The following is a 16,497-nucleotide window of genomic DNA, read 5'->3' on the forward strand; positions in this document are numbered from 1 at the left end:
ACTCCAGTCTCCATCAGGGGTTAAAAGTCAAAGACTAGAAAAGCCCCCATGGGAGTGCCTTAAATCTATATTTCACGGTGGGGGTTTGGGGGGGGGGGGTGTTGGGGGCCCGTCAGCTGTCGCGGCTGTCAGTCAGCCATCTCTAGCGGTCTCATCCCAGAGAGCAGGAAATAGGAACTGAGGCTCGGCCCCATCATAAAGACTGATTTATGGTGAATATAGAAAGGTTTTTGTACTCCCGCCCCTGGGGGGGAGCGTGCTTTTTATTTATTTTTTTTGTGGTAGCAGAGGGCGCGGCCTCGCAGAACAGAAGTGTGGGAAAGACAATGTAATTTTTTTTTTTTTTTCCGAAGTTCCCTACCTTGAAGGTAAAACATCACCTCGCCAATGGAGGTCATTTAAAGGGACCGAGTCTGAAAGTAAATTTGACCTCTGACCTCTTCACATTCTGTCCCTATCCGTGGGGAAGGAGACGTTAGGAAACAAAAAGGCGCTAGTGAAATAAACGCGTCCTCCGCAGGCGCATAAACACGCGACTGCACCCCCTTTTATCTTTACAATGTATCCTTCTCATTGCTGCCAGCGAGACATTGTATCCAAATGTTATTCCCAACGATACAATGTTTCTTTCTTCAGGATGCTCAGCTGTGTTTCTTTTTTCCGAATGTTCTTTCCAGTCCAGTGTCCGGCCCCGATGAAGGAAGCTCTTTGGAGCCCCTTGAAATGCGTCAGTTTTTTATTTATTTTTCCTGTAAAATTATTTTTATTGAATTTTTAAAATAACATTTCATAAGACAAACACAATATAACATACGGGGGGCGTCAGATGTTTTTGAACAATTATTTTGATGAATAAGCAATCTCTTGAATCCTAAAGCCTAAGTTCACACGGGCATTGGTATTCGAAGCAGCCTTTACCACTTGGCCTCCGGGATTATTTACCCCCCTCCTTCCTGACCAGAAAATGTTTTCACTATTCAGCACTGCGCTACATTAATTGGTAATTGCGCGGTCACTGCAACGTTCCTACCTAATTTAAATTTATACAGTATCATTTTTTTTCCACACAAATAGAGATTTCTTATGGTGGTATTTGATCACTGGGGTTTTTATTTTTAATATTTTTTTTTTTAACATTCTGCTATGACATATTCGATAAATAAATAGAAAAAAAATGAATTTCTTCAAAAATGTAGACAGAAATGTGGTAAAAAAATCCCAATAAGTGTATATTATTTGGTTTGCGTGAAAGTTATAGCATCTGGTATAGATATTGGAATTTTTATTTATATATTTTTATATACTAGTAATAGCGGTGATCAGCGACTTATAGTGGGATTGTGATAGTGTGGCGGGAAATCTGACACTAGCTGACGCTGGCTGGGGGTTACACAGACTGAATAACTGCTGCTGACATTACCAGTGACCATAATACAGTGGTCATTGATAATACTATACACTGTCACTGTACTAACCATCTAGGGGCGATCAAGGGATTAAATGTGTGCCTAACAAGGTGTAATTTGTGTGTTATGTGCTGCTGTTTGGAGCATGCGCTGAAGTTATGTCATCCTGGGCTGGCTGATGGAGATGCCTGAAGACCAGCACCCGGGGAGAAGAAGACAGTGCCAGTGAGGGACCTGGACCGTTAAAAAAGAGGTAGGTAAAATGCCTTTAGTTCCACTATAAGTGTATAGGGTCACACACAGGGGCGGCCCGTTCATTGCAGGGGGGCGTACGGGTGCTGCTCCCCATGCTTTTTTTTTTTTTTAAGCATTTGATTAGAGCCAGGGGCCCTAATAGGCTTCAAAATACGGCGGGCTCGGGACTCAGAGCATTACGTCTGGAGCCCACCCGGTTGTGTTGCAATGAATATTCGCTGTTGCAAAACCAATCCTCCTCCCAGCCAATTAATAAGCAGTTCTAACACCCGTCACCTGATTGGCTGAAACGACAGGCGATCCTATTGGACGCCTAGGAGGAGGGGAGGAGGTGCACGGCACAAGCGAGAAGGAGGAGAAGAGCTGCTGCCTGGATGCCTGATCCCCGCCGATGCTTGGTGCCCCGATCCCTGCCACTGCTTGGTGCCCGCTCCCTGTCGCTGCTTGGTGCCCCGCTCCCTGTCGCTGCTTGGTGCCCCGATCCCCGCCACTGCTTGGTGCCCGCTCCCTGTCGCTGCTTGGTGCCCCGCTCCCTGTCGATGCTTGGTGCCCCGATCCCTGCCGCTGCTTGGTGCCCCGATCCCGCCGCTGCTTGGTGCCCTGATCCCCGCCGCTGCTTGGTGCCCCCGATCCCCGCCGCTGCTTGGTGCCCCGATCCCCGTCGCTGCTTGGTGCCCCGATCCCCGCCGCTGCTTGGTGCCCCGATCCCCGCCCGCTGCTTGGTGCCCCGATCCCGCCGCTGCTTGTGTTCCCGATCCCCGCCGCTGCTTGGTGCCCCGATCCCCGCCGCTGCTTGGTGCCCCGATCCCCGCCGCTGCTTGGTCTCCCCGATCCCCGCCGCTGCTTGGTGCCCCGATCCCCGCCGCTGCTTGGTGCCCCTGATCCCGCCGCTGCTTGGTGCCCCGATCCCCGCCGCTGCTCTTCGGATGCCCGCTGATGTCCAATTTCTGCCTAGATGGGGTAAGTATTGGTGAACCAACCGGAAGACGGGGGGGGTTGATTTGCTGTGGGGAAAGATGGGGTTCGGTTGTTTGCCGCCCCCCCAAAACAAAACACCACCAGCCACCACTAGTCACACAGCAACCATCCTGCAACCACATGCAGTGCAAGCCATGCAGTTGCAGTCTAGCACTACGGGAGACATCTTTGCTGTACAAAAAAATATTATGAACACTTTTTTATTTTCATCACAGAGGGTTAGCATGATCAAGATGAGAACAAATCATTAAGCCTACAAGTCAACCTTACACACACACACCTTAAAAAAACGCATACAGAAATGTGTTCTTACAATCCGGATCCAATGCGCCAACACAAGGACAGATGCATTTATAAGTTGAGATTTAAGTAACAGAATAGAAAATGAACCGGCTCCTGTATGAACCAGTCCCTGAACGTGATGTCACCCATGTTTGGCGGCCCCATAAAATGCTGACATGACGGATCTGCAGTTGAACACACAGCTGCTGTACAGGCACTACGTAGAGCAAGGGGCCACATACCAAATGTGTTTCAGCCAGAACAAAAGAGCTTCGTGGGGAATGAAAGTCGTGTCACTCTATTTCTATGTCACACTGAGTGACTGGGACTTCAGTGCTGACAGCTGAATGGCTTGTGGGGTGGGGGACGAGACCTGCGTCCTTAACCCTTCCATGACCACAACCTACTTAATACTCTTCCACTGAGCAAAATTACAGCCTTTTCCTGACGTCCAGAACGCAGATCAATCCGCGGCGTGTTGCCAATCTCTGCACTGACTGTCTGCTACATACAAAATCAAATTCTCAACTCAAATATTGCTTGAAAGTCTGGCTGGTGTGAGATTATGGGGGCTGATTTACTAAACAGAATCCGGTGCAGCTCTGCATAGAAAACCGATCAGCTTTCGGGTTTTTGTGTCAGAGATTTCCTGCTTGCCAACCGTATAACTTACATATACGGCGGCAAGGAGGCTCGGCTGCGCCAGATCATGCACCTAGCATGTGATTTGACACTTCCGGGTAGGGGGCCCCCGCGCGCCACCGGTGACCCTGCCGTGCTGCGATTAAACACAGCAGATCTCAATGGATTGCGATCGTCGTGAATTTACACAGGAAGGAGCCCTGCCCCGTCAGTGGGGAAGTAAGGAATGACACTTGTCTACAATGTAAAGTAGTGAGTGTGCAGCTTGTATAACAGTGTACATTTCTGTCCCTCAAAATAACTCAACACACAGCTATTAAAGAGGAAGAAACCCTGATGGAGTTTACTTCCTCTTTGTCTCCCTGCAAAGGTAAAGCATAATGGGCTACTATGCATCGCATCGCATACTAGCCCATTATGTGTCACCTACCTGACACAGGACCCAGCGATGTCACCGCTGTCCCCTCATTCCTCTGTACATCTTCTTTCCGGTATCGTGGCTCCGGCGCTGTGATTGTCCGGAGCCGCAATGACGTCACTCCCGTGCATGAGCACGGGAGCCACCACTAACGGCGCCTGCGTGCCGCTGTCTATGGCGCATGCGCCGTGGGCAGTGGTGCCTGTCTTTTTTCAAATATCTCCTAAACCATATAGGTTTAGGAGATATTTCTTGGACCTACAGGTAAGCCTTAATCTAGGCTTACCTGTAGGTCAAAGTGGTCTGTAAGTGTTTACAATGATTTTAATGTCTAAACCACTGGCAACAAAAGTCAGTACACCCCTAAGTGAAAATGTCCAAATTGGGTCCCAAAGTGTCAATATTTTGTGTGGCCACCTGATTTTCCAGCACTGCCTTCACCCTCTTGGGCATGGAGGTCACCAGAGCTTCACAGGTTCCCCACTGAGTCCTCTTCCCCTCCCCATGATGACATCACAGAGCTGGTGGATGTTGGAGACCTTGCGCTCCTCCACCTTCCGTTTGAGGATGTCCCACAGATGATCAATAGGGTTTTAGGTCTGGAGACATGCTTGGCCAGTCCATCACCTTTACCTTCAGCTTCTTTAGCAAGGCAGTGGTGGTGTTGGAGGTGTGTTTGGGGTCGTTATCATGTTGGAATACTGCCCAACGTCCCAGTCTCCAAAGGGAGGGGATCATGCTCTGCTTCAGTATGGCACAGTGTATGTTTGGCATTCATGGTTTCCGGAGGTCAAGTGGGTAATATCTATGTTGTATGGATGAGGAGAGTGGGAGTGGTCAAGTAGTTTAGCAAAAGACCCCTGTGCAGGGCTTGGGGGGGGGGAAGGGTAAATCTTCCAAAGGTCAGGTGGTTAAAAAGCCTAAAATCTTTCAATAATATTGTTCACAACAAGATAATATAAAACAGCCAACGCGTTTCAGGGGTACAAAGATCTCCCTGCTTTAAGAAAACTATGAAGAGATAAGTGTAGGCTGCAGCTGATTCTGTTCCTCTGAAAATGCTAAATTCCCGTCTATAATATTTTGGGAGCCACTGACAAGGAAAAGAAACCTGCAAAGACAGCCAGGCGAGCCCTGCCACAGTGATACAGATAAATGAGGACAACACCATGTGGAAGCTGATTAATCCTACCGAAATGGTGCAGAGCAAACAGGACCACCACCTGAACAGGACCCCTTCACAAGGCCACAACTAATGAAGGACCAACGATGAGATGGGAGGCATCGTGTACATACATTCACACCAGAGCAGATTGTAAGCTCTTTTTCCAGAATGAGACACATCACTTATCCCTGTACTCTTATATTTTTGTCACAGGAAGTGAGGGAGAATCTCCTAAAGGGGGGGGGGGGGGGGGGGCAGACAGGAATAAATACGAGACAGAAGCATCAGATTTTATACACACATTTGTGGTTAGAGCTCAGCTATTAAAGTATACAAAGTATCAATGCAATGAATATCTGTAATATTGGAAAATACACTTCAGCATGCTGGAGAATAGATGAAACTTGGGGAAATTCTACATGAAAACTGACCGGCAATGCAACCGAATCCCAGTAGCCCGAGTCCCGAGCCCCAGGACTTCCAATAGACCCAAAGCTATAAACAAACTGCATTTATCAGGGAGGTGAGAATACATACCGTGCATCTGATATGTGTATGGCGCTTGTCCCGGCGGTGGCGTACTGAAACTCGAACTGTAGCTGAGAAAACCGCTTTGTCCCGGGGAATGGCTCAAACTGTCCTCTGTCTTGATACCTGAAAAAACAAATAGAGGGCGCCATGAAGAGGTGATCTGATGTGACCATTATATACAACCAGAAGTATCAGTGTCAGTATGCCGGGGATCTGTGCTGCAAGTCATACAATGTCACTAAAGGCTGTTTGTACTCAGGGCTGCTGATAAGGCAGTACAGCCAGCCCTCCTATACTGGGCCTGGGCCCCCCATTGGTTCAAAAGGGAGGCCCAGGCCCCATCAGTTCAATAGGAGGGCACGGGCCCTATAAGTTCAATAGGGGGGCCCAGGCCCCATCAGTTCCAAAGGGGGGACCGGGCCCTATCAGTTCAATAGGAGGGCCCGGGCCCCATCAGTTCAATAGGGGGGCCCAGGCCCCATCAGTTCCAAAGGGGGATCGGTCCCATCAGTTCAAAAGGGAGGCCTGGCCCCATCAGTTCAAAAGGGGGGACCGGGCCCCATCAGTTCAAAAGAGGATCCTGGGCCCCATCAGTTCAAAAGGGGGCCCGGACCCCCGCTGAGCATGAGGGTCAGCTGTACTGAGGTGATCTGATGTGTCCCTTATATACAACAAGTATCAGTATGCCAGGGATCTGTGCTGCAAGTCATACAATGTCACTAAAGGCTGTCTGTACTCAGGGCCGCTGATAAATGTTGGTACTGCTGTACCCCCCCACATTCCCCAGCCAGCCCACACTGGTACTGCTAGACACAACCCCACTTCATGCCACCACATGTTAGTACTGTTGTACCTCACCCCATAACCCAGCCACATCACACTGGTACTGCTAGACACAACACCACTTTATGCCACCACATGTTGGTACTGCTGTACCCCACCATAACCCAGCCACACCACACTGGTACTGCTAGACACACCCCCACTTCATGCCACCACACGTTGGTACTGCTGTACCCCCCATCCCCCAGCCACCCCACACCGATACTGCTAGACACCCCTCCACTTCATGCCACCACGTGTTGGTACAGCTGTACCCCCCATTCCCCAGCCACCCCACACTGGTACTGTGGTACTGCTAAACACCCCCCCACTTCATGCCACCACATGGTGGTACTGCTGTACCCCTCCATAACCCATCCACACCATGCTGGTACTGCTAGACATACCCCCACTTCATTCCACCACATGTTGGTACTGCTGTACCCCCCCATTCCCCAGCCACCCCACAGTGGTACTGCTAGACACACCCCCACTTCATGCCACCACATGTTGGTACTGCTGTACCCCCTCATAAACCAGCCACCCCACACTGGTACTGCTAGACACACCCCCACCTGTTGGTACTGCTGTACCCCCCCATAACCCAGGCACACCACGCTGGTACTGCTTGACATACCCCCACTTCATGCCACCACATGTTGGTACTGCTGTAACCCCCATCCCCCAACCACCCCACACTGGTACTGCTAGACACCCCCCCACTTCATGCCACCACGTGTTGGTACTGCTGTACCCCCCTCATCCCCCAGCCACCCCACACTGGTACTGCTAGACACCCCCCCCCCCCATTTCATGCCACCACATGCTGGTACTGCTAGTCCAACCCCACCACCACAGATTTCCTGCCACCCCACGCTGGTATTGGCCAGCTCTGGTTGTGAGAAATGACTCATTAACTGCCGTTTGTCTCTCGGTCTATTATTTCATTTTCGACTTGAATAGTGAATGTGTTCCAATGGGGAGACTTGACTTAACTTCCTGACATAAAGTCCCAACAGGAAGTGAGAGGAAATTTCGATAATAAGGGAAATCTCTTCCTAGACAGTCGTCACCAAATTAGTTGTCCCCTTTGGAAGTTTTCCCCCCTTTATTCCAGTTATCTTGGCCGCTTTAAAACCTTGGGATTGCCCACCCCTTTCTGTCTTCGGTGGCGACAGTCACCAGAGCGATTGAAAGAGGAGATTATTCTACCCCACGGGGACGCAGACATCAATTAGAAACCCGGCAGATGTTCTAATGCTTCATCCAAAATGAGTGACAAAAAAAAAAAAAAAAGTTAACTTATGCAATGGTTTCCATAAACGAAGAGAAGAAAAGTAGACCTCTGGTGTCTATGGAGAGGCCGTGGTTGATTCTGATCACAGAGAAAAAGGCAATCGGCATCACATGCACTTCCCCAACAAAGCCGCGTTTTGTCTGGGTGGACGACGGGTTGAATTTATAACCGATCCCCCAATAAACAACAACACCTCATTGTTCTGGATTAGCGGCCAGGTGGGGAGCTCTGGGAGCTCCATATGAGCGCTGACCCCCTGATAGGTGATCTGCAGGATTTATAAGCAACATATGGAAATGGCATGTGGCCGCCCTACAGACACAATTCAGTAGCAAATGGCTGAGCTTTCACCTGCTCTGCCAGAACAACTGTTAGGTATTTTCCCTGGAAACTTTCCAGCCCCCCCCCCCCCCCCACCCCCGAAGCGTTTTCCAGCCGCACTGTAAAACAACCAAATGTAAAGTCTTAAAAGAAAAGAAAATGATTTGTCTGCAGGCGGAATGCCTCAGTTCTTCTATGTGGATGGATTTGGTCTGAGGGACGTTTTAAGGTCAGATGATATGGAGAACCATAGATTCCGTAGTGTGCTCCTAAATCCTGGGTTACCCCTTTATCCATTGATAGACCTTGGGTCAAGACTTGACATGTAAAAGAAAAAAGGAGGAATTGATCAGGCCCGATAGGTAGAAATGATTGTCCTTTATTATAAACTGATATAAACTGATATTTACTATAACCTCCCTTCATAAGGGCTTCATGAAAGGATTGCTTCAACAGTACAGCTGCTGCAGCCAATCTCTCACTGTGTATCTGGATTTCTGGTAATGAAGATCGATTCAGTGGTGATGCTAAGGACCGTTTAGCCACAAGGACGGCGCTGATTGTGACGAAACGCGTAAAAAGGGTATCACTTGTGACGTCACCACACGCACACTGCCACGAGGAAGTGGTCGGTTTGGGACCGAAGTTTCGTCATGACAAGCGCTATATGTTTTTAACCACTTCCCTACCGTGCATGGTGGCGGCAGGAACCCTTTGTCCCTCCGGGCCGCCGTCACACATGACGTCTTTTACTTTCTAAACGTCTAGGAGGCGCCCATCGCGTCACTAGGCACTCGATGCGTGAGCCCCCGGCTCCGCGGTGTCTGTCGGGTACCCGCAATTCCCTGTGAATGCAGCATGACCGTCCCGTCAGGGGAGAGGAGAGCGATGGTTACATAGTTACATTATTTAGTAAGGTTGAATACACCAGTCCATCCAGTTCAACCTGAGTGAGAGTGCGTGTCTACAATTATCCCTATTTATTTAAGGTACCCATATAGCGCTGTCCATTTACGCAGCGCTCCACACAGACATCGAACACTCACATAGGTCCCTACCCTCAAGGAGCCCACAATCCAAGGTCCCCAACTCACATTCATATACTAGGGGCCAATTTTGGACAGAAGCCAATTAACCTACCAGAATGTCTTTGGAGTGGTGCGTTCCCAGTACAGAGGGACACCGATCGGTCTCCTCCCCTTTGTGAGTCCCCTCCCCCTACAGTTATGCCCTGTACATGCGGTCGGATTTTCAGATGGAAAAGGTCCGATCGGATCATGTTGTCGGTAAATCCGATCATGTGTGGGCTCCATCTGACTTTTTCCGTCGGGACGGGACGGGAAAAGTTTGAGAGCCGGATCTAAATTTTTTCCCACAACAAAAATCCAATCAGAATTTTTCCGATCGCTTGTACAGAATTTCTGACGGACAAAGTGCCGCGCATGCTCAGCTTAAATAACGAGACCAAAGATATTGGCTACTACCCTCTACGTAGTCCCGTCGTACGCAACGAACATCAACTCGTTCCGAAACAATCGGATTTTCCGTCAACATTCTCCGATCGTGTTTATGCGAGACAAGTTTGGCACAAAATCCGTCGGGAAAAAAAAAATCAGACGGATTTTATTGTCGGAATGTCCGACCGTGTGTACAAGGCATTAGAATCACTCCCTAGGATACACATTTAAACCCTTGATCGCCCCCTTGTGTTAACCCCCTTTCCCGCCAGTCACATTTACACAGTAATCAGTGCATTTTTATTCGCACTGATCGTTGTATAAATGTGAATGGTCCCAAAATAGCGTCAAAAGTGTTGCACGATAGTCACGATAAAAAATAAAAAACTGGAGATCGCCGCCATTACTAATAAAAAAAATTAAAATAATAATAAAAATGCCATAAATGTATCCCCTATTTTGTAGACACTATAACTTTTGCGCAAATCAATCAATATACGCTTATTGCGTTTTTTTTTTTACCAAAACTGAGGGAATTTTTTTTTAATGGGATATTGGAACGGGAAGGGGCCGTCCCCAAACACTTCCCACAACATTGGGAGCATGAAATTGTCCAAAATGTCTTGGCATGCTGACGCCTTAAGCCCTTGTACACACACGGTTGGACATTCCGACGGAAAATGTCCGATCGGACCGCGTTGTTGGATAATCCAACCGTGTGTGGGCTCCATTGGACTTTTTCCGTCTTTTTCCTGTCCGACCAACAAAGTTTGAGAGCTGGATATAACATTTTCCGACAACATGATCCGATCGGACTTTGTCCGATCGTTTGTAGAGAATTCCGATCGGAACAAAGTGCTACGCATGCTCAGATCAAATTACGAGACCAAAGCTATTGGCTACTAGCCTGAACGTAGTCCCGTCGTTACGTACGAAACGTCATCACATTCCGAAGGATCGGATTTTCCGACAACTTTGTCCGACCGTGTATATGCAACACCGGTTTCAGACAAAATCTGTTGGAAAAAATCTGACGGATTTTGTGGTCGGAAATTCCGACCGTGTGTACAAGGGCTAAGAGTTCCGTAAGGGGCCAAGCCCAACCCCTGAAAAACAACCCCCCACACCATAATCTCCCCCTCCACCAAATGGTTTGGACCAGTGCACAAAGCAAGACATGGAGGAGCAAGTTTGGGGTGGAGGAACTTGACTGGCCTGCACAGAGTCCTGAACTCAACCCCAATAGAACACCTTTTTTTTGGGACTATTACCGTATATACTCGAGTATAAGCCGAGATTTTCAGCCTCTTTTTTGAGGCTGAAAGTGCCCCCCTCGGCTTATACTCGAGTCATCGCTGTCTGCCTGCTCGATCAGCGTGTCGAGCAGACAGACAGCGGCCATTCTATAATTCAAAAGCCGCGCCTCCGGCTCCGCCTTCGCCTGTGATAGGCGGAACACTGAATTTCCCAGCAGCCTGTGTTCCGCCTATCACGGACATCGTCTCATCCTCGTACTACGGACGAGGATGAAAGGATGTCCGTGATAGGCGGAACACAGACTGCTGGGAAATTGTGTTCCGCCTATCACAGACAGGGAGGCGCGGCATTTGAACAGGGGAATGGGCGCCGACGAAGAGCGGTGATCCTGGGACGGGACCGGACGGAGGCTCGGCTCGGGACGGGACGGGACCGGACGGAGTCTCGGGACGGGACGGGACCGGACGGAGTCTCGGGACGGGACGGGACCGGACGGAGGCTCGGGACGGGACGGGACCGGACGGAGGCTCGGCTCGGGACGGGACCGGACGGAGGCTCGGGACCGGACGGAGGCTCGGGGACACAGGTAGGCTGGACACACAAGGCCACACACACACACACACACACACACACACACACACATGGATGGATACACACACAGGGATGGATGGATGGATGGATGGACACACACACAGGGATGGATGGATGGATGGATACACACACACACACAGGGATGGATGGATGGATGGACACACACACAGGGATGGATGGATGGATGGACACACACACACACAGGGATGGATGGACACACACACACACAGGGATGGATGGATGGATGGACACACACACAGGGATGGACAGGCATATCTCACCCTCGGCTTATACACGAGTCAATAGGTTTCCCAGTTTTTTGGGGGTAAATTGGGGGCCTCGGCTTATACTCGGGTCGGCCTATACTCGAGTATATACGGTACTTGTATTATTTATGTGTTGATTTATGGATTGCACGTTTAATTGAACAGCACAATATTATATGTGATTGGGTATTAGCGCGGCTTTTTTGATTCACGTTGATAATACAACGCATCAAATTGTTTTGCCAGCTGCTTGTACGGGTCTTTTAGCTGCGATTTCTTCTCCTGTGTTTTGACAAAGGAATGGAAAAGCTTTTTCCAGATCACCATTATCACAGATATGGCGAGCTCTGTGTGTTCCTGGTGTGGCTCTTCCTGCGATTCTAACGCTCTTTAGATGTGTGTGAGATTTGGCTGTAATATTTAGAAGCCGCCGAGAGCCGCCAGGAATGAAAGCTGCACTTCCCCTTTGGCAAATCGCTCGGCTCAGATACCAAACATTGTTGCTGGTTAGTGAAATGTAGGATTCCGTCCTCTGACCTGGATTTCTGAAAACCGCATGTGTGCTCCGGGTGTATGTATGAGTGGGAAGACTTCTGTGGTCTGTGAAGCTGCTTCAGGAGGTATAGAGGGGGGGGGGGGGGGGGGCTCCATCATTGTACAAGGTCCTCCAAAAGAGCACCTCTCTATACAGCAGGGATATGCAATTAGTGGACCTCCAGCTGTTGCAAAACTACAAATCCCATCATGCCTCTGGGTGTCATGCTTGTTGCTGTCAATGTCTTGCTATGCTTCATGGGACTTGTAGTTCTGCAACAGCTGGAGGTCCGCTAAATGCCTATCCCTGGTATACAGCATCAAAGACCCCCCCCCCCCCCCCCCCCAAAAAAAAAAAAAAAAAGGCATAAGGGCCTTGTAATAGCACCACGAGTCCATGTGCAGCACTGTCAGAGATATATAAATGTATAATAATAATAATAGTGTGTGACTGTAATCATACATTAGAGTGTAAGCTCCTCTGGTACAGAGACTGATCCGACTGGCTCAGTGTTCTCTGTACAGCACTGCGGTATATGTCAGAGCTATATAAATGTGTAATAGTGTGTGACGGTGGGGGTATTAGATTGTAAGCTCCTCTGGTATATGTCAGCGCTATATAAATGTATAATAATAGTGTGTGACTGTGGGGGGGAGGGGCATTAGAGTGTAAGCTCCTCTGGTACAGAGACTGATGTGACTGCCTCAGTGTACTCTGTACAGAGCTGTGGTATATGTCAGAGCCATATAAATGTATAACAATAATAATAATAGTGTGTGACGGGGGGAGGAACATTAGAGTGTAAGCTCCTCTGGTACAGAGACTGATGTGACTGGCTCAGGGTTTTCTGTACAGCACTGCGGTATATGTCAGAGCCATATAAATGTGTAATAGAGTGTGACGGCGGGGGCATTAGATTGTAAGCTCCTCTGGTATATGTCAGCGCTATATAAATGTATAATAATAGTGTGTGACTGTGGGGGGAGGGACATTAGAGTGTAAGCTCCTCTGGTGCAGAGACTGATGTGACTGGCTCAGTGTTCCCTGTACAGCACTGTGGTATATGTCAGAGCTATATAAATATATCATAGTGTGTGACTGTGGGGGCGACATTAGAGCGTAAGCTCCTCTGGTGCAGAAACTGATATGACCGGCTCAGTGATCTCTGTACAGCACTATGGTATATGTCAGAGCAATATAAATGTGTAATAGTGTGTGAGAGCGGGGGTATTAGATTGTAAGCTCCTCTGGTATATGTCAGCGCTATATAAATGTATAATAATAGTGTGTGACTGTGGGGGGAGGGGTATTAGACCCCTTTCACACCGCCGAGCCTATAGCGTTTTACAGTTGGATTTGCACCGCTAGCGGCCGAGAAAGGGTTAAAACCGCTCGTAATACGCCACAATAGCGGCGTTTTGCTGGCGGTATAGCCGCGCTGCCCCATTGATTTCAATGGGGAGCAGCGGTGGAGGAGCGGTAAACACACCGCTCCTTCACCGCTCCAAAGAAGCTGCTGGCAGGACTTTTCCTGACGTCCTGCCAGCGCACCGCTCCGGTGTGAAAGCCCTCGGGGCTTTCACACTGGAGACAATGGTGCACCAGTTTTAGGGCGGATTGCAGGGGCTATTTCTAACGCTATAGCGCCTGCAAAACGCACTTGGTGTGAAAGGGGTCTTAGAGCGTAAGCTCCTCTGGTACAGAGACTGATGTGACTGCATTAGTGATCTCTGTACAGCACTATGGTATATGTCAGAGCCATATAAAATGTATACTAGTGTGTGACTGGGTGGGGAGAGACAGACATTAGAGTGTAAGCTCCTCTGGTACACAGACTGATGTGACTGGCTCAGTGATCTCTGTACAGCACTGTGGTATATGTCAGAGCTATATAAATGTATAATAATTATTATGTGTGCCTGTGGTTAGAGTGTAGGTCGAAACGCGTCGGATCTCAAATACAACACTACGTAATGCAATGATGTGTAGAAATGTGTTTGTTTATTGGATTGTGGAGTATATACTGTGTGTTTTTTGGGCCAGATTTTATATTGTACATATTTAATTATAACATGATATTGGACATTTTCTTAGATAAATAACTTTTCTGTATGAATTATGCTAAATGTATCCGATTTCGTTATTTTTCTGTTTTAAATCCCCACTGGGGAAAATTCTTCCATAAAAGGGACATTAGAGTGTAAGCTCCTCTGGTACAGAGACTGATGTGACTGGTTCAGTGATCTCTGTACAGCGCTGCGGTATATGTCAGAGCTATATAAATGTATAATAATAATAATAGTGTGTGACTTTAATCATACATTAGAGTGTAAGCTCCTCTGGTACAGAGACTGATGGGACTGGCTCAGCACTGTGGTATAGGTATATAAAACATTAGAAATAAAACACACAGCAATTAGCAGATGCAGAGGAGAATGGAGGGTTCAGGTGGTCAGTAACATACTGTATGAGGGGATGCCATAGGCTTGTCCTGGTGGGGGTACGTGGAGTATGCCGTTGCCTGTTGTATTCCGGTGCTGTACTGTGTCTGCCCATAGGTGGCCATCGCTGGGATGGACGGAGGAGACACGATGTGGGGGTAGTGCCTGAAGAAGAAGAGAGAGAGAAAGGGGCTTAATACATAATACTCCATCACAGTATGAACACAAGAAGTCAGAGGAAAAAAAAAAAACATCAGTCAATCATAACGCTTTCTCCCAGAATCCTCTTCTTCCTCTTGCAGCGCTGGGATTGGGCTGAGATCTAAGATATGAGGAGAATACACGTTCTTGTTGGTTTTGTGTCGCTTTCCTGGAAATTCTCTGGATTTCTCGCATAATCCACAAATCTAGAGCAGCCGTGACCGGCATCTGATCAAACCGGCCCTGGACAGCGAATGTTTATAGACAGACGTGACTGGCTCTCTGTTCTCTGTACAGCACCATGGAATATGTCAGAGCTATATAAATATACCACCGGTGTATTTTCTGTATTCCTTGTATATGTATCATCTGTTATAAAACTTTAATAAAACTAGATTGAACTAAAGGTATAATTATTTTAGTGTGTGACGGGGGGGGGGGGGGGGGGGGTTCTATCAGGTTGAGGTCAGGACTCTGTGCAGGCCAGTCAAGTTCCTCCACCCCAAACTCACTCATCCATGTCTTTATGGACATTGCTGTGTGCACTGGTCCAAATCATTTGGTGGAGGGGGGATTATGGTGTTGGGTTGTTTTTCAGGGGTTGGGATTGGCCCCTTTAGTTCCAGTGAAGGGAACTCTTAATGTGTCAGCATACCAAGACATTTTGGACAATTTCATGCTCCCGACTTTGTGGGAACAGTTTGGGGACGGCCCCTTCCTGTTCCAACATGACTGCCCACCAGTGCACAAAGCAAGGTCCATATAAGACATGGATGAGCGAGTTTGGGGTGGAGGAACTTGACTGGCCTGCACAGAGTCCAGACCTCAACCCAATAGAACACCTTTGGGATGAATTAAAGAGCAGAGACTTCGCACCAGGCCTTCTCGTCCAACATCCGTGCCTGACCTCACAAATGAGCTTCTGGAGGAATGGTCAAACATTCCCATAGGCACACTCCTAAACCTTGTGGACAGCCTTCCCAAAAGAGTTAAAGACTGGGATGCCATTAAAGTTCATGTGCCTGTAAAGGCAGGTGTCCCAATACTTTTGGTAATACAGTGTATGTCAGAACTATACAAATGTATAATCATAATAGTGTGTGACTGTGGGGGGGACATTAGAATGTAAGCTCGCCTGGTATAGAGACTGATGTGACTGGCTCAGTGTCCTCCGTACAGCACCACGGGATATGCCAGAGCTATATAATAATAGCTACCAAGGTGGAACCAAGAGATGGTGGTTGGAGGTGGGTAGGGGGTGGAGACAAGGGATGGTGGTTGGAGGTGGGTAGGGGGTGGAACCAGGGGGTGGTTCTTGGAGGTGGGTAGGGGGTGGAACCAAGGGAGGGTTCTTGGAGGTGGGTAGGGAATGAAACCAGGGGGTGGTTCTTGGAGGTGGGTGGAACCAGGGGATGGTTCTTGGAGGTGGGTAGGGGGTGGAACCAAGGGAGGGTTCTTGGAGGTGGGTAAGGGGTGGAACCAAGGGAGGGTTGTTGGAGGTGGGTAGGGGGTGAAACCAGGGGGTGGTTCTTGGAGGTGGGTAGGGGGTGGACCAAGGGATGGTTCTTGGAGGTGGGTAGTGGGTGTAACCAGGGGATGGTTCTTGGAGGTGGGTAGAGGGTGGAACCGGGG

At 48.8% G+C, this 16,497-nt stretch overlaps 1 protein-coding gene across 1 annotated transcript in view; it reads right to left on the reverse strand.

Annotated features, from left to right (window-relative positions):
- The window catches only part of EYA2 (EYA transcriptional coactivator and phosphatase 2), a 245,582-nt gene that overhangs the window by 81,496 nt on the left and 147,589 nt on the right, over positions 1-16,497 (reverse strand). Inside the window, 3 exon segments of the mRNA XM_077460602.1 lie at positions 5,684-5,800; positions 14,688-14,726; positions 14,729-14,829. Of these exon segments, the coding sequence (XP_077316728.1) occupies positions 5,684-5,800; positions 14,688-14,726; positions 14,729-14,829 (257 nt within the window).

The sequence above is a fragment of the Lithobates pipiens genome, unplaced genomic scaffold (genome assembly GCF_037356315.1).
Source record: "Lithobates pipiens isolate NorthernLeopardFrog02 unplaced genomic scaffold, aLitPip1_a1.2 Scaffold_28, whole genome shotgun sequence".
In the NCBI taxonomy this organism is placed as follows: domain Eukaryota; kingdom Metazoa; phylum Chordata; class Amphibia; order Anura; family Ranidae; genus Lithobates; species Lithobates pipiens.